At 47.6% G+C, this 25,975-nt stretch overlaps 1 protein-coding gene across 3 annotated transcripts in view; it reads left to right on the top strand.

Moving 5' to 3' along the window:
• PHKB (phosphorylase kinase regulatory subunit beta) overlaps positions 1-25,975 on the top strand; it is a 125,552-nt gene that overhangs the window by 40,931 nt on the left and 58,646 nt on the right. For all 3 annotated transcript variants that reach the window (XM_044274286.1, XM_044274287.1, XM_044274288.1), the window contains one exon: positions 17,966-18,081. In XM_044274286.1, coding sequence (XP_044130221.1) covers positions 17,966-18,081 — 116 coding nt within the window. The remainder of the gene's footprint in view (positions 1-17,965; positions 18,082-25,975) is intronic.

Below are 25,975 nucleotides of genomic sequence, written 5' to 3'. Positions count from 1 at the left end.
CGTTTCTTCAAGGGGCTTTCCAGGAACACAGTATGGAGTACCTATCGTCAGGATATATCCGTCCGGTCCTCCGCACAGGCTCACGCATATCCATATTTCGGTCCCGGAACGATTTACATCCCATGCTACATGGTGAAATGCTCCACTGCAGCCAAAAACTGCTGAATCTTCTCTTTACGGCTGTGGGCCTTACAGAAAGAGACCTCATTCCCGGAGAACCCCTTTAAGGTGACTTGGACTGAGCTGCAATACCACATACAACCTGTTTTTCTAATCCATCCTTAACTCGTAAGCCGGATCACCCGATTTCCTCATACAGATCTGTTAAAAATCTGGGTGAACACGTCTGATTCCTTTATGAGGGGGGAGGGGGGCAGTGAAAATCAGTTTTTCATTTTATATTTTTTTTTCTGGAAAATCTGATGACTTGACATCAATCGCTGTACAAAAGGATTTATTACAGATAAAGCTACACTTGTTCATGGCTTACAGGACGAGCCGCTTCTGCCTGTTCTCCGGCAGCACATTTATCAAAGTCGCAGCGTGGCGTTTGTGAATGTTCCTGCGGTGCGCTAAACAGCTGCTGTAACCCTGGTGGGGGCTGCGCCGGCCTCATACATCAGAGGCACTTGGCCTCGTGCCTCGTCCCGCAGGAGACCTGGTTACCCCTCGTCCTTGCACATGTTCCTCAGTTATTGGTTCTCCACAGGCTGTGGCCCCGGGCTCTCCTATATTATAGGACCTACTCCTAATACTCGGGCACATTCGGCTCGCAGTCAGACATCAGTCGTAGTGCTCCGTTTTTGTGCACTTCCACCTGAAATGTTCCTGCAGACCCCGAATGATCTTCATTACAAACCCAGCTGGGGCTTCATCATGCTGCAAAGTTACACTCCCAGATTCCTGCTATCTTTTGTGTGTCAGACGACGTCACCCAGCTTTCCCAGGCTGCTGAAAGGCAAATCTGCCCACATATTGCAATTGAGACTGTTTTAGTTCTTAACCATTCTCAGGATCTCTGCTTGCTGTCATCAAATTAGAACGTTTCTGTTGTTATCTAGAGACTGAAAACCCATACAGCCGTAATACCATGGGTATAGAGGCTGCTCAGGGGCCCCAGGGGGTGGGGGGGGCCCTTTCCACTCAGATATAACGTGCATTTAGTGCTCGCTGTGGATGTTGGAAGGAGTGAATTGTTTTCCTATAGAGTCCCATGGTTTCCCCGGCGGTGCGTTATCTTCTATTAGCAGCCTTCATTTTTCTTTATTCCTTTGCAGAGAAGAGTGAATGGCCTCGTCTCATCATTAGGACTTCTTCACCTGTGAGGGGCTGTCCCGCTGCAAAGTAGCTGCCCCGGCCTCTTGCTTGACAGGGCCAGACATCACTGTGTGCATTATCCCTGTGCTTTGACATCACTATATAATTTATATGCTTAATGGATTGTTCCCGTGACCCAACTCTTTAGACAAATCTCATGCTTTGATGTCACTTAGTAGATTATCCCCATACTGTGACATCACTGTGTGCATTACTACTGTAATCTGACATCACTGTGTATTATCCCTATACTGTGTGCATTATCCCACTTTTGTGACATCACTGTGTACATTCTCCCTATTATACTGTGACCTCCTTATATGTATTATCCCTGTGCTGTGACATCACTCTGTGCATTTTCACAGTATTGTGACATTACTGTGCACACTAACCCTGTGACATTACTGTGCGCTTTCTTCTGGTATTGTGACATCACTGTGCATTATCACTGCACATTAGAACGATAGAAAGATGACGTCTCCCCTCTCCTGATATGGCTGTTTTAATAGCTTCATGCATTCCCCATGTAATAACAGTTCTGGAGCATCTGTTCTCATGGCTCTATGCTGTGTTGTACCTTTATTATCTCTACTTAGAAGTTATGAATAAATTGCCAGCAGTCTGCAGTAATGGTACAGAGGGGTGTGAACTGACTCGCTCTATCCAATCAGTGCTGCCATGTTCACACAGTGCAGGGACACACCCCCAACTGGTTACCGCCCCTCTGTACCCTTACTGCAGACTGCTGGCAATTCATTCATAACTTCTAGTACAAATAATAAAGGACTGGCACAACATGCAGACTTAACAATAAAAGCTCCAGCCTTGTTATTACATGGGGAATGGATGAAGCTATTGAAGCGGGGACAGGACCTCTTTAAGCTTTTCATGTTCTAAACTTGATGCTGAAGGTGGTCGTGGTGAAGTGAAGTCCATTCCAAGTTTGGCTCTGGGGCCCTGTGATTACTTAAACCTCTCTAGGTTTCACAGTTTAGGATTTACTACAATTGTACCTAATCTAGGCAATCCAACACATTTTACTTTCATTGATAAGTTACGGCAAGCTATCAGACCCACTGCATTGTAGCAGACCCTCAGCTCTGAGAATCTTTTAGATTGCTACAGCTATATAGCAGTGGGTGTAGTATGAGCATTCACAGGTAATGGACTCCTAGGTACTGTGTCCTCATTGTACATAGTAGCTGGCATCATACCCACCTACCATCATTTCTCTGGCTGCAGTGAATGATTCCCCTTTTATACGACCAGCAGAATCTTGGATTATGTTTGTGTTGGAAAGGCCGGGCTATTTTATGCACTTGCCCACATTAGCTGCTTGTTACCATTTAAACGGGTCGTCTCACTTCAGATGGCATTTATCATGTAGAGAAAGTTACTACAAGGCACTTACTAATGTATCGTCATTGTCCATATTGCCTCCATTGCTGGCTGGATTCATTCTTCCATCACATTACACACTGCTTGTATCCACGGTTTATGACCATCCTGCAATTCAGCAGCAGTGGTCGCGCTTGCACGCTATAGGAAAAAGCAGCGGCCTCTCCAGTGGCCATGGCCGTGGGAGTACACATAGTCTGGGGCTTTTTCCTAGAGTATGCAAGCACGACCACCTCTGCTGGACTGCAGGATGGTCATAAACCCTGGATACAAGCAGTGGGTAATGTGATAGAAAAAATGAATCCAGCCAGCAAAGGATGCAACATGGATAATAACAGTACATTAGTAAGTGGCTTGTATTTACTTTCTCTACATGATAAATGCCACTTGCTGAAGTGAGACGACCTTTAATAAACATGGCCTTCAAAACGTCATAAAGTTGTTGTTTTTTTTTTAAAAGTAAAACCAACCCTTTGAGACTGGTGGGAAATGAGGACACATTCAGTGTCTCTTGTGAATAAGCATGAATCCACGTCTGGTCATGGAGCGTTTGCTGGAAACGTGATGGAGAAACGTCAGGGACACAGCTGGACAAATAAGGAACTGACGGCGCAAAAGCCTCTGTGACTGGTTGCAGTAATAGATGGAAATTATGGGAACTTTCTGGGCAAGAATGAGGCACTGGGTCATGTCCAGTGCATGGCCTGAGGGGGTGGATCATGACCCTGGGATTCCCTCTTCGTTGTGGTTTCTATCCCGGACTTTGACTTTCATTGCATGATGGTGACAGTTATGTCCAGCTATGCACTGGCTGACAACTCTGTATACAGTCATATACTCTTCTCCAAACTGCTTTTGGTCTGCTGGAGATGACACAAGACCACTGCTACCAGTCATCTCTACTTCTCCTTTGCACATAGCTTGCGACATGCTGCATGCAGCTGCACAATGTGCAGCCTCTCCGGGGCCTTAGACCTCATCTATGGAAGGATGTGTCTGAGCAAGGAATGATGGGACTTGTAGATATCGGATCTGCAGATAGAAGCTGGATTATTATCTTCCAAAAAACAAGGGTGAAACATGTGTGGAGGGTGGTATCATTTATCTGTTTTTGTTTCCTTAAAATGTCACAATGTTATCAAATATATTGTGATTTTTTTAACCCCCTCCCTTTACCCATGAAGATCTGGCTGCTATGGGCAGCTCCTCCACTATTTTTCATACTCTCTTTGGCATAAATTCTTGTATTGTTTCGGTTGATCTGTAACCCTCTTTTTCTGAGGGGAGAATTCCTGTTTGTATTTTTTTTTTTATTGAGTAGCAATTACAATATCATTTTCCGTCTGGGTTTCTGTTCTTGTTCAGGAGATGTATTTCCTCGGTGTTGCCGGCAGACAGGCTATTACGGGAAAATTGGCCCCGGCTTTCTTCACCTTATCACTCACAAACAACTGCATCTCCGTCGTCTTCCGAAATCCACATCCTGACGGAGAGACTTGCTAAGGAGTGAGCTGATTATGTACAGAGCGCGCTCTGCTCACCGGAGAGAAGGCGGCTTTGACTTCTAAACCATTTTTTTCACTGTGATGCTCGCCCTCTGAAGCCCTGCATTAATGTAATGGCATTCTGTACCCATCCTCCATATTGCTCCCGCGGAGGTTTTTATTTGACGGTGGCCTCTCTTATTGGAGTTAATGAGTCTTTCAATATTTACATTACATTTAAATCTCTATAGTCGCTCCAAGACGAACTCCGGTGTCTGCCCTGACAGCCGCGTCCTTGTCTGGTCTAGCGGCATTGACTGTAGAATTGGCACCTTCCATTTAGGATTTCTCTTTGTAATTTACTCCAGCTCTCCAGTGCTGCATTTACTATTCTTCAGTCACTGTGCACATACAGTCAGGTCCATAAATATTGGGACATCGACACAATTCTAACATTTTTGGCTCTATACACCACCACAATGGATTTGAAATTAAACACACAAGATGTGCTTTACCTGCAGACTGTCAGCTTTAATTTCAGGGTATTTACATCCAAATCAGGTGAACGGTGCAGGAATTACAACAGTTTGCATCTGTGCCTCCCACTTGTTAAGGGACCAAAAGTAATGGGACAATTGGCTTCTCAGCTGTTCCATAGCCGGTGTGTGTTATTCCCTCATTATCCCAATTACAATGGGCAGATAAAAGCTCCAGAGTTCTGTGCTATTTGCATTTGGAATCTGTTGCTGTCAATTCTTAAGATGAGATCCAAAGAGCTGTCACTCTCAGTGAAGCCATCATTAGGCTGAAAAAACAAACCCATCAGAGAGATGGCAAAAACATTAGGCGCGGCCAAAACAACTGTTTGGAACATTCTTAAAAAGAAGGAACGCACCGGTGAGCTCAGCAACACCAAAAGACTTGGAAGAAAACAACTGTGGTGGATGACCGAAGAATTCTTTCCCTGGTGAAGAAAACGCCCTTCACAACAGTTGGCCAGATCAAGAACACTCTCCAGGAGGTAGGTGTATGTGTGTCAACGTCAACAATCAAGAGAAGACTTCACCAGAGTGAATACAGAGGGTTCACCACAAGATGTAAACCATTGGTGAGCCTCAAAGACAGGAAGGCCAGATCAGAGTTTACCAATCTACATCTAAAAAAGCCTTCACAGTTCTGGAACAACATCCTATGGACAGATGAGACCAAGATCAACCAATTGTACTAGAGTGATGGGAAGAGAAGAGTATGGAGAAGGAAAGGAACTGCTCATGATCCTAAGCATACCACCTCATCAGTGAAGCATGGTGGTGGTAGTGTCATGGCGTGGGCATGTATGGCTGCCAATGGAACTGCTTCTCTTGTATTTATTGATGATGTGACTGCTGACAAAAGCAGCAGGATGAATTCTGAAGTGTTTGGGGTAATATTATCTGCTCATATTCAGCCAAATGCTTCAGAACTCATTGGACGGCGCTTCACAGTGCAGATGGACAATGACCCGAAGCATACTGCAAAAGCAACCAAAGAGTTTTTTTTAAGGGAAAGAAGTGGAATGTTCTGCAATGGCCGAGTCAATCACCGGACCTGAATCCGATTGAGCTGCATTTCACTTGCTGAAGACAAAACTGAAGGGAAAATGCCCCAAGAATAAGCAGGAACTGAAGACAGTTGCAGTAGAGGCCTGGCAGAGCATCACCAGGGATGAAACCCAGCGTCTGGTGAGGTCTATGCGTTCCAGACTTCAGGCTGTAATTGACTGCAAAGGATTTATGATTATTATTCTGTCCCATTACTTTTGGTCCCTTAACAAGTGGGAGGCACATATGCAAACTGTTGTAATTCCTGCACCGTTCACCTGGTTTGGATGTAAATACCCTGAAATTAAAGCTGACAGTCTGCAGGTAAAGCACATCTTGTACGTTTCATTTCAAATCCATTGTGGTGGTGTATAGAGCCAAAAATGTTAGAATTGTGTCGATGTCCCAATATTTATGGACCCGACTGTACATTACATTACTTATCCTGTACTGATCCTGAGTTACATCCTGTACTATACCCCAGAGCTGCACTCACTATTCTGCTGGTGGAGTCACTGTGTACATACATTACATTACTTATCCTGTAATGATCCTGAGTTACATCCTGTATTATACTCCAGAGCTGCACTCACTATTCTGCTGGTGCAGTCACTGTGTACATACATTACTTACCCTGTACTGATCCTGAGTTACATCCTGCATTATACTCCAGAGCTGCACTCACTATTCTGCTGGTGCAGTCACTGTGTACATACATTACTTATCCTGTACTGATCCTGAGTTACATCCCCTTTGAATCCAGAGGGAAAAAAAAGGCTGGTTTGAGAGCTGCATTTATACAAGCAGGCGAATAATGCGAGTTTGTGAGCGTTCGCGTGTTTGATTTTCCAGTGTGTGTTTGTATTAAGTGTGTGACTTTAGATTACATGACTTCAGATTTAGGGACTTTAGGAGGGGACTGCAGTAAGTTAGATTCTTATCACTGCACCATATTGTATTTTTCTCTTTTCTTGCGTAATCCTCATTTACTATGTGTTCCATTATTGACAGCGCAGTCCGGTGCCCATCTTGTCTAATGTCTGCAGTCCTGGAACAGCCGTTTGAGGTGCATATCTTTGTTCAAAATGTGAGCAAATTGCCCGTTTGGAATCGCACATCGAGTATCTAAACGGGAGAATTTAATCACTGAAAAGCTTTGACAATTTGGAAAAGAGTTTGCTGCTTACTGAGCAAGCGCTCTATGGGGTAGATGTGGGGGAGGGTGGTAACGAGGAGGCTCAGGAAAGTGAGGTAGCTAGCTGGGTAACAGAAAGCAGGGTAGAAGGAAGAGTGCCAGGGTGGCTAGCCCTGATCTGACACACCCCAACAAGCTTGCACGGTTGGCAGATGAGGGGGATGTCAGATCAGGGACAGCACTGCTGCAGCCGGACACTTCCTTTGCCAGTCAGGGGAATGTCAGCTCCAGTAAGCAGGGGACCAGGGCAGACGGGTGATCGTAGTGGGAGACTCTATTATTAGGGGTACAGAGAGGGCGAGCTGTCACAAAGACCGGGATCGTCGAACGGTGTGTTGTCTTCCCGACGCTCGAGTTCGACACATTGCAGATCAGGTTGACAGATTACTGGGAGGGCCGGAGAAGATCCAACGGTCATGGACCATATCGGAACCAATGACAAAGTTAGAGGTAGGTGGAGTGTCCTTTAAAATGATTTTAGGTCAAAAGCTTAGGGCAAGGACCTCAAAGGTAGTTTTACGAAATACTACAAGTACCATGAGCGACACAAGAAAGGCAGCGGGAGATTAGGGAGGTTAACAAGTGGCTCAAGGACTGGTGTAGGAAGGAGGGGTTTGGGTTCCTGGAGAACTGGGCCGATTTCTCTGTCAGCTACAGGCTCTATCGTAGGGACGGGCTGCACCTCAATGGGGAAGGGGCAGCTGTGCTGGGGAGAAAGATGGCAAGAAGGTTGAGGAGTGTTTAAACTAGGGACTGGGGGGGGGGGCAATTACGTTATAGTATAAGAAGATAGTGCAGATAGAGACCGGGGGCAAGGTAGTGGGACTGGGGGAGGAATGGATGGCGGGACTAGAACAGTTCAGAAGGAAAGGTGTAGAGTAAAAAATATGACATAGTGGGAATAGCTGAGACATGGCTGGATGATGGCTATGACAGTGGGAATAACTGAGACATGGCTGGATGATAGCCATAACAGTGGGAATAACTGAGACATGGCTGGATGATGGCTATGACTGGGCAGTTAATGTACAGGGTTACAGTCTGTTTAGAAAGGATCGTCACAACCGGAAAGAGGGGGGGGGGGGGGGGGGTCTGCCTTTATGTAAAGTCCTGTCTAAAGCCCACAGTCCGAGAAGATATAAGTGAGGGACATGAACATGTGAATCTACTACTAAACGAGATGGACAAGGCGGCAAATCATAATGAGGTGGTTATTATGGGGACTTCAACTACCCAGATACAGACTGGGAAACTGAAACTTGTACATCTCATAAAGGAAACAGGTTCTTGGCAATAACCAAAGACAATTACCTCTCCCAACTGGTTCAGGACCCGACTAGAGGGACGGCCACACTGGACTTAGTATTAACCAATAGGCCTGACAGAACAACAGACGTGCAGGTCGGGGGACACCTGGGAAATAGTGACCACAAAGTAATAACCTTCCAATTATCATTCAAAAGAGCGTTTCTTCAGGGAGGAACAAAAATACCAAACTTCAAAAAAGCTAAATTTAGCCAACTAAGAGAGGCCATAGACGTAACTAACTGGGACAAAGTCCTCAAAAATAAAAATACAGCCACAAAATGGAATATTTTTAAAAGCATCCTAAACTCTAATTGTGAGAGGTACATACCGTATGGGAATAAAAGGTTAATGAACAAAAACAAACCAATGTGGATAAATAGAACTGTAAAGAAAGCAATGAAGAAAGCTTTTAAATCACTAAAACAGGAGGGAAGCGAGGAAGCACTGAAAAACTATAAAGAAAAAAAATAGAATATGTAAAAAAGAAATAAAATCAGCCAAACTAGAGACCGAAAGATTAATTTCTAAAGAGAGCAAAACTAACCCTAAAATGTTCTTCAATTATATAATTGGTAAAAAGTATAAATCTGAAGGTGTCGGCCCTTTACAGAGTGATGGGGGGGGGGGGGGGTTGTAGAGAGCAATGAGGAGAAAGCAAAGCTATTATAAAAAAAAAAAAATTACCACTGCATTCACTGAAGAAAATAAACTGTAAGATGAAATGCAGAATGTAAAAATAAATTCCCCATTAAATGTGCCCTGTCTGACCCAGGAAGAAGTACAGCGGCGTCTTAAAAAGATTAAAATAGACAAATCGCTAGGACCAGATGGCATACACCCCCGTATCCTAAGATAATTAAATAATGTCATAGCCAGACCCTTATTTCTGATATTTAAGGACTATACTGACAGGGAGTGTTCCACAGGTTTGGCGCATGGCAAATGTGGTGCCACTATTCAAAAAGGGTTCAAAAACAGAGCCCGGAAACTATAGGCCGGTACGTTTAACATCTGTTGTGGATAAACTGTTTGAAGGTTTACTAAGAGATGCTATCTTAGAGCATCTCAATGGAAATAAGAAAATAACGCCATATCAGCATGGCTTCATGAGGGATCGGTCATGTCAGACTAATTTAATCAGTTTCTATGAGGAGGTAAGTTCTAGACTTGACAGCGGCGAATCAATGGCTGTCGTATATCTGGACTTCTCCAAAGCATTTGACACTGTACCCCATAAAAGGTTAGTATATAAAATGAGAATGCTCGGACTGGGAGATAACGTCTGTATGTGGGTAAGTAACTGGCTGAGTGATAGAAAACAGAGGGTGGTTATTAATGGTACACACTCAGATTGGGTCACTGTCACTAGTGGGGTACCTCAGGGGTCAGTATTGGGCCCTATTCTCTTCAATATATTTATTAATCTTGTAGAAGGCTTGCACAGTAAAATATACATTTTTGCAGATGTCAATAAACTGTGTAAAGTAATTGACATGGAAGAGGACAGTATACTGTGTGTGTATGTATATGTATGTGTGTATATATATATATATATATACTACAGAGGACAGTATACTGCTACAGAGGGATCTGGATAGATTTGAGGCTTGGGCAGATAAGTGGCAGATGAGGTTTAACACTGACAAATGTAAGGTTATGCACATGGGAACGAATAATGCAAGTCACCCGTACATACTAAATGGTTAAACACTGGGTAACCCTGACATGGGAAAGGACCTTGGAATTTTAGTGAACAGCAAACTAAGCTGCAAAAACCAGGCAGGCAGCTGCTGTTAAGGCCAATTAAGATAATAGGTTGCATCAGAAGGGGCATTGATGCCCGTGATGAGAACATAGTCCTGACACTTTACACTTCACTAGTCAGACCACACATGGAGTACTGTGTACAGTTCTGGGCTCCTGTGAAGAAGGCAGGCATAGCAGAGCTGGAGAGGGTTCAGAGGAGGGCAACTAAAGTAATAACTGGAATGGGTGAACTACAGTACCCTGAAAGATCATCAACATTAGGATTATTCACTTTTTAGAAAAAAGACGACTGAGGGGAGATCTAATAACTATGTATAAATATATCAGGGGTCCATACAGAGATCACTCCCATCATCTATATATCCCCAGGACTGTGATGAGGGGACATCCTCTGCGTCTGGAGGAAAGAAGGTTTGTACACAAACATAGAAGAGGATTCTTTACGGTAAGAGCAGTGAGACTATGGAGCTCTCTGCTTGAGGAGGTGGTGATGGTGAGTTCACTATAAGAGTTCAGGAGGGGCCTGGATGTATTTCTGGAGCGTAATAATATTACAGACTATAGCTACTAGAGAGGGGTCGTTGATCCAGGGAGTTATTCTGATTGGAGTCGGGTAGGAATTTTTCCCCTTTAGTGAAAACCTCACAGTTTTTTTGTTTTTGCCTTCCTCTGGATCAACTTGCAGGAGAACAGGCCGAACTGGATGGACAAATATCTTATTTCGGCCTTATATACTATATTACTTATCCTGTATTATACTCCAGAGCTGCACTCACTATTCTGCTGGTGCAGTCACTGTGTACATAGATTACTTATCCTGTACTGATCCTGAGTCACAATCTGTATTATACTCCAGAGCTGCACTCACTATTCTGCTGGTGGAGTCACTGTGTACATACATTACTTATCCTGTACTGATCCTGAGTTACATCCTGTATTATACTCCAGAGCTGCACTCACTATTCTGGTTGTGGAGTTACTGTGTACATACAGTATGTATTCTGTACTGATCCTCAGTTTTACATCAGACACGGAGGCTTCATATTGCTTTCTCTTCCTTTACTGATCACCATAGCAGCAAGGAGAAACAAAAAACAAATGCAAATGGTCACCATAGTAACCCATATGTCCCACCCCTACAGCCCCAATATAAGGCTGCGTCCAAGGTGGTACTTCCTCTTTCTTGCTGCTCACCAGATAAGTGACATGTTAATTTTATCTGCTGACTGTTATTCCCTAAGTGTTTAATTCGGTCTATTCCCCGGGTTTATTTTTATCCCCTGGGGCTTGTTTTCCTCCCTTTAGGTGGTTACGTTTGGACAGTGATATATTTTTTATCTTGTTCCTTGCCCCTTAGTTTTCCCCTGTCTGGGCAGCCTCTGCCTGCCCCAGTAGCACTGGGGCCTTATCGCGCACAGCGTTTTTCCCTGGGACCCCCTCCGCTCGTTCCCTCTCTTCTCCCCTTGGGACTTTTACTTGGGGCCCCCCCTTTTAGCGCCGGGCAGGATCGCTGGCCTTACCGCCATCTTGCCTCCCCTGTGCTGGGCCACGCCCCCCGTCTTGCGCGCGTCTGCCGCGCGGATCGGCGCCTTTTTTCTCCCCGCTTTCGCGCTCTCTGGCTGGCTGGAGCGAGATCTCGCGAGATCCGGCGGCCATTTTGGTTCCCGTTCCCGCGAGATCTCGCTTCCTCCGATCTCCTGCGTGCCTGCTGCCGGTTCTCCTGTGCTGCGCTCGCTTCCTCTCGCTCCTGGGGTGATTAACCCCTCAGTTATCTAGCGCTGCTTTCCTTTTGCCTCCGGCTCTCCTCCCAGCCCTCCTCCTACAGGTACCCTGTCTCGATTTTGCTTGGCCAGCATGGACCCCTCTGCCCAATCCCCCCCCGCCCCCCTCCCTGGCAATGTTAGTCTCCCTGGCTCAGACTCACAGGCGCAGCTCATCCAGCGCTCTGTGTCTGATGCAGTCCTACAGGCTATGGGTTCCATGTCCACTGTTTTGTCCCAGACCATCTCCCAGGCCCTGTCTGCACACCCCCTAGCTGGGGCCAGACTTGCTCCCCCTGAGACTGCACAGCACTCGTTTGCTGCTGAACCTCCTGTTGGACAGGAGACAATGACCGGTGTGTTGATGACCACCCCAGACGACGCGCTGAGGTCGCGTAAGAGAGCTTGTCCCCGCCAGGCTGATAAATCGCGGGTGTGGAAGCACGCTAGAGCCCTAGCGGATGCCGTCTCTGACTCGGATCTGGGTTCGGGCCCGGAGGATCCAGCAGAGGCTACTGATTTTTCTGAGGAGGATGACTCCCCTCGGGGGTCCGACCCCATTGCCACTCCCCCTGCTATGCCTTTAACTAAGGATTCCTCCGCTGCCTCTGCTGACAATTTCCCTTTGGATTCCTCCGGGGCTCCCATGTTTGATCCTGAGGCCCTCCACCATCCCAGATCGGCGGAGTGGCTCCCTGATTCCCAGATTAGCAGCTACCTGGAGCATTGGGCCCGCCGTCCTCTGTCCAAGGAGGCGCGCAGTAAACTACGGGCTGAGTGCCCTCGGCCCATTATACCCCATAAAGTCTGCGACACGCCCGTCGTGGACCCAAAGATGACCCAATTTTTGTCTAAGTCGGGGTGGAATGCCAAGAAGGGCTTGGATTCGGCCCTTAGAGGCTGCCAGGACAAGCTCCTGGATATTTTCGGTCCACTGGCAAAAATTATGGAGTTGGCGGAGTCCGCCAGACAGGAGGGTTCCCACATTGACCCTGAGGAGCTCACGGGCTGGGCCCAGCGGGCGATTTGCATCGCCGGGGGAACCAATGCGTCCCTATCTGTGGAAAGGCGCAAGGCCATCCTGCTTAGGATAGACCCCAAGCTCATTAATCTCGCCCAGACGGAGACGGGCAAAGAGGCGGAAGGCCTGCTTTTTGGGGACTCCTTTATAAAGGACCTCAGCCGCTTCGTCGGCACGTTTTCCGCTCTGGACAAGGCGCAGGCCACTATGCGCAAAGTCTTCCAGGGCCGGGTCTCTCACAGGGCCGGCAGCAACAGGGGCCGTCTGTCCGGCCGCTCCAGCACCCGAGGCAGGGGTGTATCCAGAGGCTCCTTCTCCCAGCGAGCTGCGTTTCAAGACCAGCGGTCTTCCCAGACGTTCTTCCCATCCAGAGGGGGACAATGGCGCTCCCGTTCCTTCCGAGGAAACACGGCTCCCCGCAAGTCATCCGGTAAGTCAGACCCCGGACGGGGATTCTTCGGTACCTTATGTAGGGGGCAGGCTTCGGCATTTTTTACCCGCTTGGGAACTAATCACATCAGACCCGTGGGTTCTGATGACGGTCAGGGGCTTCTCCATAGAGCTCATAGACACCCCTTGCTCAGTGCAACTCCCGCCGGCCTCTCTTCGGAGGGGATCGGACTCCGCTCGGGTGGACGAGGAGCTCGTTTCCCTTTTCCTCAAGGGGGCCATAGAGAGAGCTCACGGCCACTCAAGGGGGGTGATAAGCAACATTTTCTTGGTCCAGAAGAAAGGGGGGCAGATGCGTCCCGTCATCAATCTCCGCGCGCTAAACAGCATCGTGCGGTACCGACATTTCAAGATGGAGGGCATCCATCTACTTCGGGACCTCCTCTCCCCCGGGGATTGGCTCGTGAAGCTGGATCTGAAGGACGCGTACCTGACGGTCTCGGTGGCCCCCCACTCCAGGGATCTCCTTCGCTTCCTCTGGAGGGGCGAGGTTTGGAGATTCACATGCCTTCCATTCGGCTTGTCGTCGGCTCCGTGGTGTTTCACCAAGCTCCTGCGTCCGGTCATGGCCTGGCTGAGGAGTCGCGGGGTGCGCCTCATAATATATCTGGACGACATCCTCCTGATGCATCAATCCAGATCCTCGCTGCTGCAACACCTCCGTTGGACGTCGGATCTCCTGGAGTCGCTCGGCTTCCTGCTCAACCTGGAGAAGTCTTGGCTCACTCCCTCCCAGAGGTTAGACTTCCTCGGATTCACAGTGGACTCGATCTCGGAATCCCTCAGCCTACCGGGGGACAAGTTACGGTCCATTCGCAAGGAACTGCGACGGGCGTTGACCAGTGCCCACCTGTCCCTGCGTCATCTAGCCCGCATCATCGGCCTGCTAGCATCCTCCATACAGGCGGTCTTCCCGGCGCCGTTGCATTACCGGGCCCTTCAGCGCTTGAAGATTGCGCACCTCCGCTCGGGGGCCTCCTTTGCGGACATGGTGGAGTTGGATTCGGAGGCCAAAGAAGAGATCCGTTGGTGGATCGCCAATCTGGAAGCTTGGAACGGCAGGGCGATCTTTGGCTTCCAGCCGGAATTCACCATCGAATCGGATGCGAGCCTTCAGGGCTGGGGAGCGCACTGCGACGGGGTCTCCACCGGGGGACCTTGGTCGCAGGTCGAGACGCGCTTGCACATCAATGCCTTAGAGTTGCTGGCCGGCTCTTTGGCCGTCAAGAGTTTTACCAACGGTTTGGCCAATGCATGTATCCGTCTCCGGATGGACAATATTTCAGCGGTTCGCTACATCAACCGTTTGGGCGGAACCCAGTCTGCTACCCTGGCGGGGTTGGCGAAGGATTTTTGGGCGTATTGTCTCTCCAGGGACATCATGGTGCAAGCCGAGTACCTGCCGGGACTTCACAACGTGCGGGCGGATTGGAGTTCCCGCCATCTTACGGACGGCAGCGACTGGCAGTTGGACCCGTCGATTTTCTCGGAGGTGTCATCCAGATGGGGACCCTTTTCCGTGGACTTGTTCGCCTCCCGGCTCAACGCTCACCTCCCTCGGTTCTACAGCTGGCGCCCGGATCCGGAGGCGATGGCGGCGGACGCATTTCTGCAGGACTGGTCCTCCGGCCTTCTCTATGCGTTTCCCCCATTCATGATGATTCCTCGGATGCTTCTCCAAGTGCGTCGCCATCGGGCGGAGTTGGTGGCGATAGTCCCGTTCTGGGACTCTCAGGTGTGGTTCCCGTCTCTCCTGGAGCTTCTGGTGGACATTCCAGTCCTTCTGCCGAACCCGACCTCTCTCCTGCGCTGCCCTCAGGGGACTCCCCACCCCCTGCTCCTGGACGGATCCCTACGTTTGATGGCCTGCCGGCTCTCAGGACTCCAGGAGCGGTCGACGGAATTTCGGAGGCAGCTAGGCGCCTCTTGGACGACGCTTGGGCTCCCGGCACCCGAAAATCTTATCGGGCGGCCTGGCGAACTTGGGCTGGCTGGTGCCTGGAACGGGACCTGGATCCCGTTTCAGCTCCTGTAGCTCATTTGCTTCAATTCCTCACCTCTCTTTTTGAAGGGGGTAAGGCTTACAGAACGATCAACCTTTTTCGTTCGGCGATTTCTTCGTCACATCTAGGGTTTGACGGCGTTCCGGCAGGACAGCATCCTTCCGTTTCGCGCCTCCTCCGAGGCGCGCGCCTATCTCGGCCTCCCCGCCCGAGGTTTTCTTCCACTTGGGATGTTTCCCTGGTGCTTACCTTTTTGTCCTCTTGGCCTACCAATGCTGACCTTTCCTTACGTCAGCTTTCCGCGAAGTTGCTCACTCTCTTTTGCTTAATTTCTTGTAAAAGAGTTTCCGATGTGCGGGCTCTGGACCACGACGCCAGGTCCTTCACCCCGGAGGGCGTGTCATTTAACATTTCGAGACGCACGAAGACGAACATCCGGGTCGTTTCGTACCCCAGCTTTCCGGCTTCCCCGGCCTTGTGTCCGGTGGCTTGTTTGAAAGAGTACGAGGCCAGGACTCGTCCTCACAGGTCTCCGGCCTTGCCACAGTTGTTTCTCTCCATCCGTCACCCGTTCGGCCCGGTGACTAGCCCCACCTTGGCCCGTTGGTTGAAATGGGTTATGGCTCTTGCCGGTGTGGACACTTCGGTGTTTACAGCTCATTCGGCGCGCGGGGCGGCGTCTACCTCCTTGGCGGTCTCGGGTGCTCGCCTGGAGGACATCCTGCGATTGGCGGACTGGTCGAGTGCCTCCACTTTCCGTGAGTATTATTTCCGTCCTCCTCCTCATTTGTTTGATCCTTTGGTTAACCAGCTTTGAACTAGCAATATGAAGCCTCCGTGTCTGATGTAAAACTAAGTGATTTTCCTAGTCTACGACGTAAAGTCATAGTTTTATTAAGACACGGAGGCGAATATTGCCCTCCCTTCCCTCCCCTGGGCTCTGGTAGTATGGGGGTGTGTTTGGCCGCTTAGTTCTATTTTGTGGGTAGGCCGGTTTGGGACTGTTATTACGCTGGGAGGGTTCAGTTGTTCGCCATTATGTGCTCATGCTTGTATGTATGCTTACCATCGGCCTGGACCTCAGGTGTCCGCTGGAGATGGGTTTTGGCTGGGCCATGACCTCGCTTTATCGGAGTTTATTTCTCTTGTTCTTTCAGGTTGAGTCTTCCTGCCTTTGATTGCTCCTGTTCTGGATGGGGTTGTTTCTTCCGGCTCCTGCTTCTTCCACGTTGGATCTGCTGAGAGTCTTGGATGTTGGTTCCAGTCCGTCTCCTGATGTGGACCCTGTCGCTGGAGAGTTCCTGCTTGGATTCTGAGGGTTTCGTTGGCGCGGATTGTTCTTGGACTGTTCCTGAGTTGTTGTTCATCGGTTTTTATGGACTGGTTCGCAGAGAAAGAGGAAGTACCACCTTGGACGCAGCCTTATATTGGGGCTGTAGGGGTGGGACATATGGGTTACTATGGTGACCATTTGCATTTGTTTTTTGTTTCTCCTTGCTGCTATGGTGATCAGTAAAGGAAGAGAAAGCAATATTCGCCTCCGTGTCTTAATAAAACTATGACTTTACGTCGTAGACTAGGAAAATCACTTAGTTACAATCTGTATTATACTCCAGAGCTGCCCTTGTAAAATCTTGTTCTTTGAGCACCTGTAAGTAGAGGTCTACCATATCCGGGGCAGGGAACTGCTGTGAAGAACCGGTTGGTGGGCGCTGTGCGATGCTTTCCTTGCAGTGGTGACTTCCTATCGGCTGAGTTCAGGGTCCCTGCTGCACCCCTCGCCCTCTCAGCTAAGATACCTGTATAAAGGGCTTTCCCATAGTGCATGTTGGGGCAGCGAGACGCTAATGAAGCAGAGCCGTGGTTGTCACCGTGACGCTGTTGCTGTACTTTTCCCTGTAAACTTCTCCGTCTTGTGCTCTGTTTTTCAGTCTTGAATGTCTCCTAGTTTCACAGCTGAGGCTGTCGTGTCAGTGTGACAGATCTCCCAGCTACAGTGTAACTAATTGATGCTGTTTAGTTAGTGCTCTGTCTGGTACAGATCAGGAGGATGCATTTGTCTCCATTACTGATGGCACCCTGTGATTGTCAGAGGGTCTTCATGTGGGGGGTGATGGATTCTGTAGGTTGTGTTTTTAGTTTTTACTCTCCTCCCGTTGCTTGTTTGCCTGTATGTCCAGCGCAGTCTTCATTGCTCTGAGGTCCCAGCCCACCTGAGCTGTCACTTTTTGGTCCCTGGCCCATCCTCTCCATCTCCACTGATCCTGGCCCATATCTCCTATGACCTTTTTGGTCCTGATCCATCTGCCCACTGCTTTTTGTGTCTTCTCTGTGGTCGGTCTGTCTCTCTGTGTTTCCCATCTGCCCCTTCATCCTTTGCTCTAAGCGATCTGTCCCATCTGGTTCTGACCCAGTTCTCCCCATTACGTTATCTGTTCCTATTGTTGTCAGGATGTCACCTGTCCCTCTGTATTTCCCAGCTTGGCTCTTGCCCATTTGCCACCTTGCTCTGGGCCAGCACCATTACCATTAGTCACTACTTCTCCTGCCTTCCCCCTTGGCCTCGTTTTCTTTCAGCTCTTTCCATTTTCACGTCTTGAATGGTTTCATCGCCCCCTCTGATCCTTTTCCGCTCACACACCAATTGTCCTCATTTTCATCACCCTCTTCCTCTCGTTCCAGGTGTCCTTCATCCAGAACCTGGTATTCTGCGTGGAGCGAGCCTACCGGGTCCCAGACTTTGGGATCTGGGAGAGAGGCAGCAAATACAACAACGGCAGCACAGAATTACATTCAAGGTATGTGCGCACGGCGAGTTTCATTATTTCCTCACACTGATGAGCTAATTAAGTCGCAGCCCCATTTGATTTGCCTATTATTCCTTATGGCGAGCTTTATGGACGTTCTGTATAAATAGATTGGATTAGCAAAACTGTGTAATGAGGAGATGACGAGCCAGCGGCTCCTCCGGCTTAGGGGAACAATGTTTCTGCTTTATTTCATTTGTGTTCAGCTTTATTATTGTGTCTGAGACTCGGCGTCGCTCTCATCGGCCGGACTGCTCACAGCACTTATGTCTAAGGACAGGAATTAAAGGGGAAGCTGCTTATACTGACCCTGGCCCCGAGGTTTAGACCTAGTTGTTCAGCCCTATGAAGGGTTTGTCATCTGCCTCACAGCTCCAAATGGCAGATGATATATTAGATGGGGTCCGACCACCGAGACCTCCGTAGAATGAAAATGTCAGTCCTCACCCAGCTCAGTCTCACTATGCCTCCTATAGCGTATTATGGTATAGCTATAAATATGCTCGGCCACTGTACCTAAAACTTCTACCCACTGCAAAGTCTCTACCTCTAAACAAAATAATGTGTCTGCTCAGATGCTTAGAAATAAGCAACTTTGTATGTAACTTAGTATTCATTTGAAATATTCTAATGTTTTGCTTCTGCAGAGTATGTGCAAGTCCTTTGCCTAGCTGGTGGTGCAGCTGAATCTGATATAAATCCACTAGAGCTCTGTTCTGGTTTCTGACATCTATCTGTGCTTCTCTTCTCCCTTATCTAATTGTTAGAGATAGCAGGGAGCGGGGTGACGTTGCACACACGATCAGAGAGTGGGAAAGCATCCAAGGAGGGTAGATCGTGTTGGCTGTAGATAGGAAGGAAGGCAGTCTGCAGACAGCAGCATCCTAGGCACACAGATCCAGGACATATATCTGGATGAGGAACACACCACATGAGAAATGTCTGAACCTAGGAGCAGTCTGCTTACTTTTCTCTTACTGTTAGAGGACAGATCGCACAGAGGACTGCACACACACACACACACTCTGTAGGAGGAAGGCAGCAGCATTCTGGACACACTGATCCAGCATGTATAACTGGGAGGAACATAATCACATTTGAAAAGTCTGAAGCTAGGAGCAGTCTGCTCTTTTCTCTCTGACAGAGAACACAGGCTTTAGATAGAGAGGAATGCACGTACACACAGGAGGTCATTTATGACCAAATATACACCACTTTTTGGCATATATTTGGTGCAGATTTTGTCACAAAGGTGATTTTGAGGCAAAATCTTGGACTCCTTCCCCTTCCACGCTAATTACGCAAGTTCTAAAAAAGAGGGCGGGCCGGCAGGTCTATCTCATTTTCTTTGCCAGTTTTTGGCATAAAAAAATTTCTTAAATATACACCAGCAAGGGGAGCCTCTACATAACTTCGGCACATCCACCGTCAGCGTAGGGGTATTAAGACCGGCGATTTAGACGATTTAATATATGACCCCAACAGTCTGTAGGAGGAAGGCAGCAGTATCCTGGACACACAGATCTAGTATGTATAACTGGGAGGGACAAAATCACATTAGAAAAGTCTGAAACTAGGAGCAGTCTGATCTCTTCTCTCAGTGTTAGAGCAGCAGGGAGGGGGAGGAGGTTGTGCATGACAGACAGGGTAGCAGAAAAGCATTTATTACATAGGCTTTACATAGGGCGTAATGCATACACACAGCAGTCTGTAGGGGAAGGCACCAGCATCCTGGACACACAGATCCAGCATGTATTACTGGGAGGAACACGATAGCATGAGAAAAGTCTGAAACCAGGGGTAGACTGGAAACTGAATATCAGGGAGCCCAAAAAAGAAGGCAGGAATGAAAATTGCAAAATTAAACTTAGTGGTTACCTTGGGTTATAAAAATTGCACATGCATATGTAAGCACCATGCTGTGTCAAAGGTGTCCATATCCATTTATTTAAGGTAACAGCTAATGTATGTAAGGATCATAATTTTGTGGCCTATATGTCTATGGTCGGCCAGAATTATGTGACTGAAGTCACTGCTTAGCCCTGCCCTCTGCTGGGTGACACATTGTAACAAACGAGGGTTAAGCAGCTCGCTGTGATTTACAACCCATTATGTTTTTCTCCTTCATCTCTATGAAGTAAATGGAACTGTCCATCATTGTTGATGGCCGCCCTGTGATGAAAGTACATTCGTCTCGCAGATATTAAGCATCATAATTAAGCAATGAAGGCTGATGAAACTTGAGCTTGGAGCGAGGCAGATGAGTTAATCATCTCGTTGCCTCCACCATCTCATGTATTAGGATGTCAGCGCTGATAGATGTACACGTAACCAGTCGCATTACCGCCGTCGTAACTCATTCCGCTCACACCTCACTCAACGCAGAGCCGTCCTGTCTCTCTCGCTAAAAAAATGTCCCCCGTAGATCCTTCAGTACAAAACGGAAATGCAGCAGAGCTGAGTTTGACATTCAACACGATAGGTTAGATGTGTTTCTACAAAGAACCGCAGTTTGAAGTCAATTAGACGATAACTTGAAGGAGTTTTATTGCAGTAAATATTAGGTAAAGATTCTTTGCTGTCCACGAATAAAACCTAATACTTTATCATAGCTGTTTGCTTAAATCTATAGTATTGCCGGCGAATAAATACTACTGTTCAGATCCCACATTGTTTCCATAGCAGTGCCAAATAAATACCACCATGTAGTACCCATATTTCCTTCTAGCAATGCGAGCCGGAGACCATACATATGAATACAGAACAGTGAAATCCAGTGGCACCCTCTCTGCCTAAAATTTCTCACTTTCCTTATTGTTCTCCATCCGGCCCAAACCACCATGACGGCTTCTTCCAGCCACAACTTGTCTCTGAAGAATATGCAGCAGCATGGATATCTTTGGCTTCTTTCTTTTCCATTACCTTCCCGCCTCTGCACAAATTCACCATAGTAATAAGGTCACCTCTTGGTGCCCCCAAATACTAATAAGGCCTCACACAATAATAGTGCCCCTTTAGTGCTCCCTACACAGTAGTGTCTTCCTTTGTGCCACTGTGCAATACGAATGTCCCCTTTGTGCTTCTGTAAAGTAGTAACGTCCCCTTTTGACTGCACACAGTACTGTCCCCGTTTGTGCCCCCCCCCCATTTAATAGTTATAGCATTTGTGCCCCCCCCCCCCCCCCCATTTAGTAGTTATAGCATTTGTGCATGCCCTTTCCTTTGCAGTAAAAAAATAATAATTGAAGGGATGGTCTATTTAGTGCCAACTTAACCTCTTCCGGTAAATCCGGTATGGCAAAAAAATAAAATAAAAAAACTGTATTCAGTGCATGTCTTTCCAGTGCTGTGGCTCTCTTCCTGGCCACTTAGGTCCTGTGAATGCTGAGGCCAATCACTGGCTTCAGTGGTCACATGTACTTGAATGGTACCACGCTGTGACATTATTGTGCTCCCTGTGCCAGGACGCTGATGCCTGCAGTGCTCCCGACCTTTCCTAGACCAAACTCCTAAATCAGAGTGGCTGCTCCTCGGTAGTCAACTGGATTTGCGTCTTAAGGAAGCAGATGCAATTGAAAGCTGCCCTCGCCTGACAATTTGGGGCTCGTTACTACTGATGATATTTCTCAAACTTTCAGATCTGTGATGTAGACATTCCTATGAGGCCTAAACATCCTGGACTAATGCTGATACATTGTAGCAAACCTCATGACAAAAGCGAGATTGTGTTTAGCTCACAGTGGATTGCCTAGACTGGATGCAACTGTAACAAACCCTCAGTCAGTTTCCAGCTTGTGCCCTTCCACCCTAATGATTATAGCCCCTCAGACCTCCGGCTCTGCGAGTGCAGACATGGGCACGACAGGACAGTTTGAGCTCCAGCAAATGCCCAAGTTCTGCAGCAACAGGATTATCTTGTATCTCTACAGGAATGTCAGACCCAAAGCCAATTATTTTCCAGCAAGCAAATTGGCTTAGTGCAGAGGATACGGCTGTGCCGGGGCTTTACTGCGCCAAAGCCGTATCCGGCAATTAAGTCAAGAGTCTTCGGTCGGGGCCGGTCTGTGCAATCATATTACAATATCAGTCTGCAAATTGCATTGTAGGAAATTAAATGGACTGAGCTTGTTTTACCCTGATCTTGAGTTACGTCACGTCTCGTACTCCAGTCATGTCCAAAGCTGCAGCGAACATTCTGTACATACAAATAATTGATTTAATGATTCCCTCAGCAACCTGCTCCTCTCTGCTGGTTCAGCGTCTGTACAGAGCATGCTGTTGCATTGCAGAAGTTGTTTAAAGGGGTATTCCATTGGGTTGGCGATAAATGCTAGGAAGCTGGGGGTCTGACTGCTGGGGCTCCCGCTGATTTCTGGCACTGTTTTCAATGCCATAGAACTTCAATGGAGAGGCAGTGAACGACCTCGACTCCCCGGCCCATTCAAACTCCTCCTAGCCATGGCTGGCAATAACAGGGGTCCTGGGTCCCCATTCTGACAATCAGTGGGGTCCCTGCATGCGGGCCCTACCCATCTAGCATTTATTAACTATCCGCTGGGAGGGTCATAGATGCTTCAGGCTGCAATGCCCCTTTTTAAGAAGGAGAACCTTCCCAGTTTTCTGCAGCTTTGCATGTGACTGGAGTAGAAGACGTCACAGCAGATGCATACATAGCTGCTTTATTATTTCCTGGTATCGGATCCGGTTGGGAATCGTGTGATGGGAAACGTCTTCTCTCCCGGGATGAATTTTAATTTTTCACGTGAACGGCTTGGAGACGTGGCTGTGAAGTGCGGCGGGCGCTGCTCTCGGGGCTCATGATGTATCTGTCTGTGGTTGAGCTGCCGGTCGTACAGCATCGGCTGCCATGTAATGAGACTGAATGACTTGTAATAGTGACTTTATGGCGGAGTTGTATCTGTTTTCTGATTACAACAGAACATCTCATCGCCATCACCGCGAGCCGCACATAATACATTTAAATGTCAGCTCTGCTTCATTAGCCGCAGACTTCGTTTGCCGGGAGTCTTAGATGAGGTTTTAATGTCTCGACGTGAAGCAGGGAAACTTTTATAAAAAAAGAAAGAAACCTCTCCTTAGTAGACGGCAGGTCCAGACGCTCACTCTTAAAGGGATCACTTACTAACCGCATCCACTACCTGGAAATAACAAAGCAGCTATGCGCACACTTCCCTTCTCGGTACGGTTATTTGCTAACAACTTGTCTTCTGCTCCAGTCACATACAAAGCTGCAGAAAACATTGCATGTTGCTGTACAATACATTTTCAGAGGGTTATTTCCTGCCTGGAACATTTATAACCTACCCACCCAGGTAATAAATGCTAGATAGGTGGGGCCCTAGTGAAGGGACCCACATTGATTGCCAGAGCGGGGCACCCAGGACCCCCGTTAGCCCCAGTCACCCAGAAATCAAACGCACACATTTTTTTCAGCCTGCATAGAAAATGGCCTCAGTCTCTTTCTGATGCTCTGTATTTAGAATGGGGATTAATGGAGGGGTGGGGTTTATTGAAACGGGAGGGGCTTACATTGTGGGAGGAGTTTCCTGTTTTCTTAGTTGGCTGGGGGGCAGCAAATATGTCTCCCAGAGTAGGGGGCCCACTGCAATTTTATGCTGTGTGTGTGTATATATATATATATATATATATATATATATATATATATATATATATATAATTTTTTTTCATTTTATTTTTTTTCATTATACATGGCCATATGGAAAAGAAATGAGGGAAATTCTAGTGATAGTTGCACATACTGTTATTATGTCTCACACGTGTAGTGTCCCTTTAAGGGTACGTACTGTGCCTTTTAAGTGTATGTTGTGCGCCTCTAAGGGTGCGAAACATCCCTTTAAGAGGGTGTAATGGGAGTAATTGTGTCGTATTGTGGCTGCCTGTGCACTGTAGATGGATGCTCATGAATCTCATTTTCAGGAGGGCTTTAAAAAGTATATGGACACCTTTTCGGGCAATTATTTCTATTATTGCAATTTACTCATTTTGGGCTAAAAATCATTTCTTCAATTGCTCTTTATTAAAAATGTTCAGCCGTTTCTGAGATTCAAGAGTTAAAACTGTTTGCAAGCGGTTCCAGTCTGTGTTCTTTGAGTCCCCTTGGCTGATGTGCGGCTCTTATCTCTGATCTCCTGACCTCCTGGACGCTCATTATAGCTCAGCTCATATTAAGCATTCGGCCTAAATAAGTGTCTATGAGGTCAGGAGATCAGAGATAAGAGCCGCACATCAGCCAAGGGGACTCAAAGAACACAGACTGGAACCACTTGCAAACAGTTTTAACTCTTGAATCTCAGAAACGGCTGAACATTTTTAATAAAGAGCAATTGAAGAAATGATTTTTAGCCCAAAATGAGTAAAATTAAATCAATAAAAAAATGTCCTCACCGGTGTCCATAGCCTTTAACTAGGTTCTAACGTTTGCATGTGACTGCCGGATGCCAATTGACTTGGTTTAATGTTTACATGTTGACCCTGTGCACAGGCTTGCTGGCAGTTTCCATTAACAACCAGCAGCATTCTGACTAGATTTTTCCTAGAATTGGGGGATGGGAGGGAGTTTCATGCAGTACAGTAAGTGACCTGTGTTATATCGGTGACAAACCCTTCTTCTTAGTGTCCCCTTCATGTCCTTGTAGTCAGTCGGGGGTTACCCATCGGAGGGGGGGGGACATGACGGTGTAAATAGGATGTGACATGGAGCAGTAAGCGGTTTCTTATAATCATCTGGCAGATCAATTAATATTGGCCCCTTTCCCCGCTACTTCCAGACCCATTAATACTGCAGCACACCGGTACATGTAGCATGCGTCGGCGTCTATTTGGATCCGCAGGAAATATGGGGCCTGTTCTCTTTATTTTCTTAAGCCAGAAGCTGAACAATGAGCCGCCTGGAGCAATGAATAGGACACGGGGAAAGGCGATTCGGCTTATTAATTGATGGCGGCTTTGTGCTGACGCTGCAGTCCCAGGTAAACTGAAAATATTGTTACTGCTGTCATTTATATTAATGGAGCCGCCGCACCTATGAAAGCAAAACCGAATAAAGTAATGGGCTGTCCGCTCCGGGGCTGGCGACAGTGATTACTCTTCCTGGTGTCGACGGCGTCACGTGCAGATACCACTCACATCTTAGTCTTAACCGTGGTCCACAGATAGGCTCATGTGGGATGCCTCAGTTTTTCGGAGGTGGCTGGTAATATGGCTGACACTGGCACCTCCTGCCTAATGAGGAAACGACTCCTCAGATAGGAAGAATTCATCCTATGCTCCGATAACAGTTCTCACACCAAGGACTGCCCGGCCCCGTAGATGTGAGATGGGGGTGGTGGACCTCCATAGGGTCCACGAATTTCTAATGAAGATGGCTGCTCTGGTGCCTAATCCTGTGGGAACAATCCCCTGGTGATGGCCTGCTGTAAGGTGATCCATATTGGTTGTCATCCAGCTCTCCTGAAGGAGGTTAAATGGAAATTGAACGCAAGGATCTACATTTAGCAGAGGGGATTATGCTTAGTGAGTTGTGTGTTGTTGGTTTCTTGTGATTGGTATCTGTGGTTGTATACTGGTTGTAGTAGGTTAGTTGTTGTGGGTTTTGTTCTAATTATCAGTTGATGTGGTTTTTGCCCATGGCTGTTAGTGGTTGTCATGATTGCTAGGGTTCCTGTGGTTGGTTACGGGTTGTGGATCTTGGCAGTGGTTGGTTACTGGTTGTGGATCTTGGCAGTGGTTGGTTACTGGTTGTGGATCTTGGCAGTGGTTGGTTACTGGTTGTGGATCTTGGCAGTGGTTGGTTACTGGCTGTGGATCTTGGCAGTGGTTGGTTACTGGTTGTGGATCTTGGCAG

This window comes from Bufo gargarizans, unplaced genomic scaffold (assembly GCF_014858855.1).
Source record: "Bufo gargarizans isolate SCDJY-AF-19 unplaced genomic scaffold, ASM1485885v1 original_scaffold_1626_pilon, whole genome shotgun sequence".
NCBI lineage: Eukaryota > Metazoa > Chordata > Amphibia > Anura > Bufonidae > Bufo > Bufo gargarizans.
The sequence above is the reverse complement of the archived record's forward strand: the minus strand, read 5'-3'. Positions and strand labels throughout refer to the sequence as shown.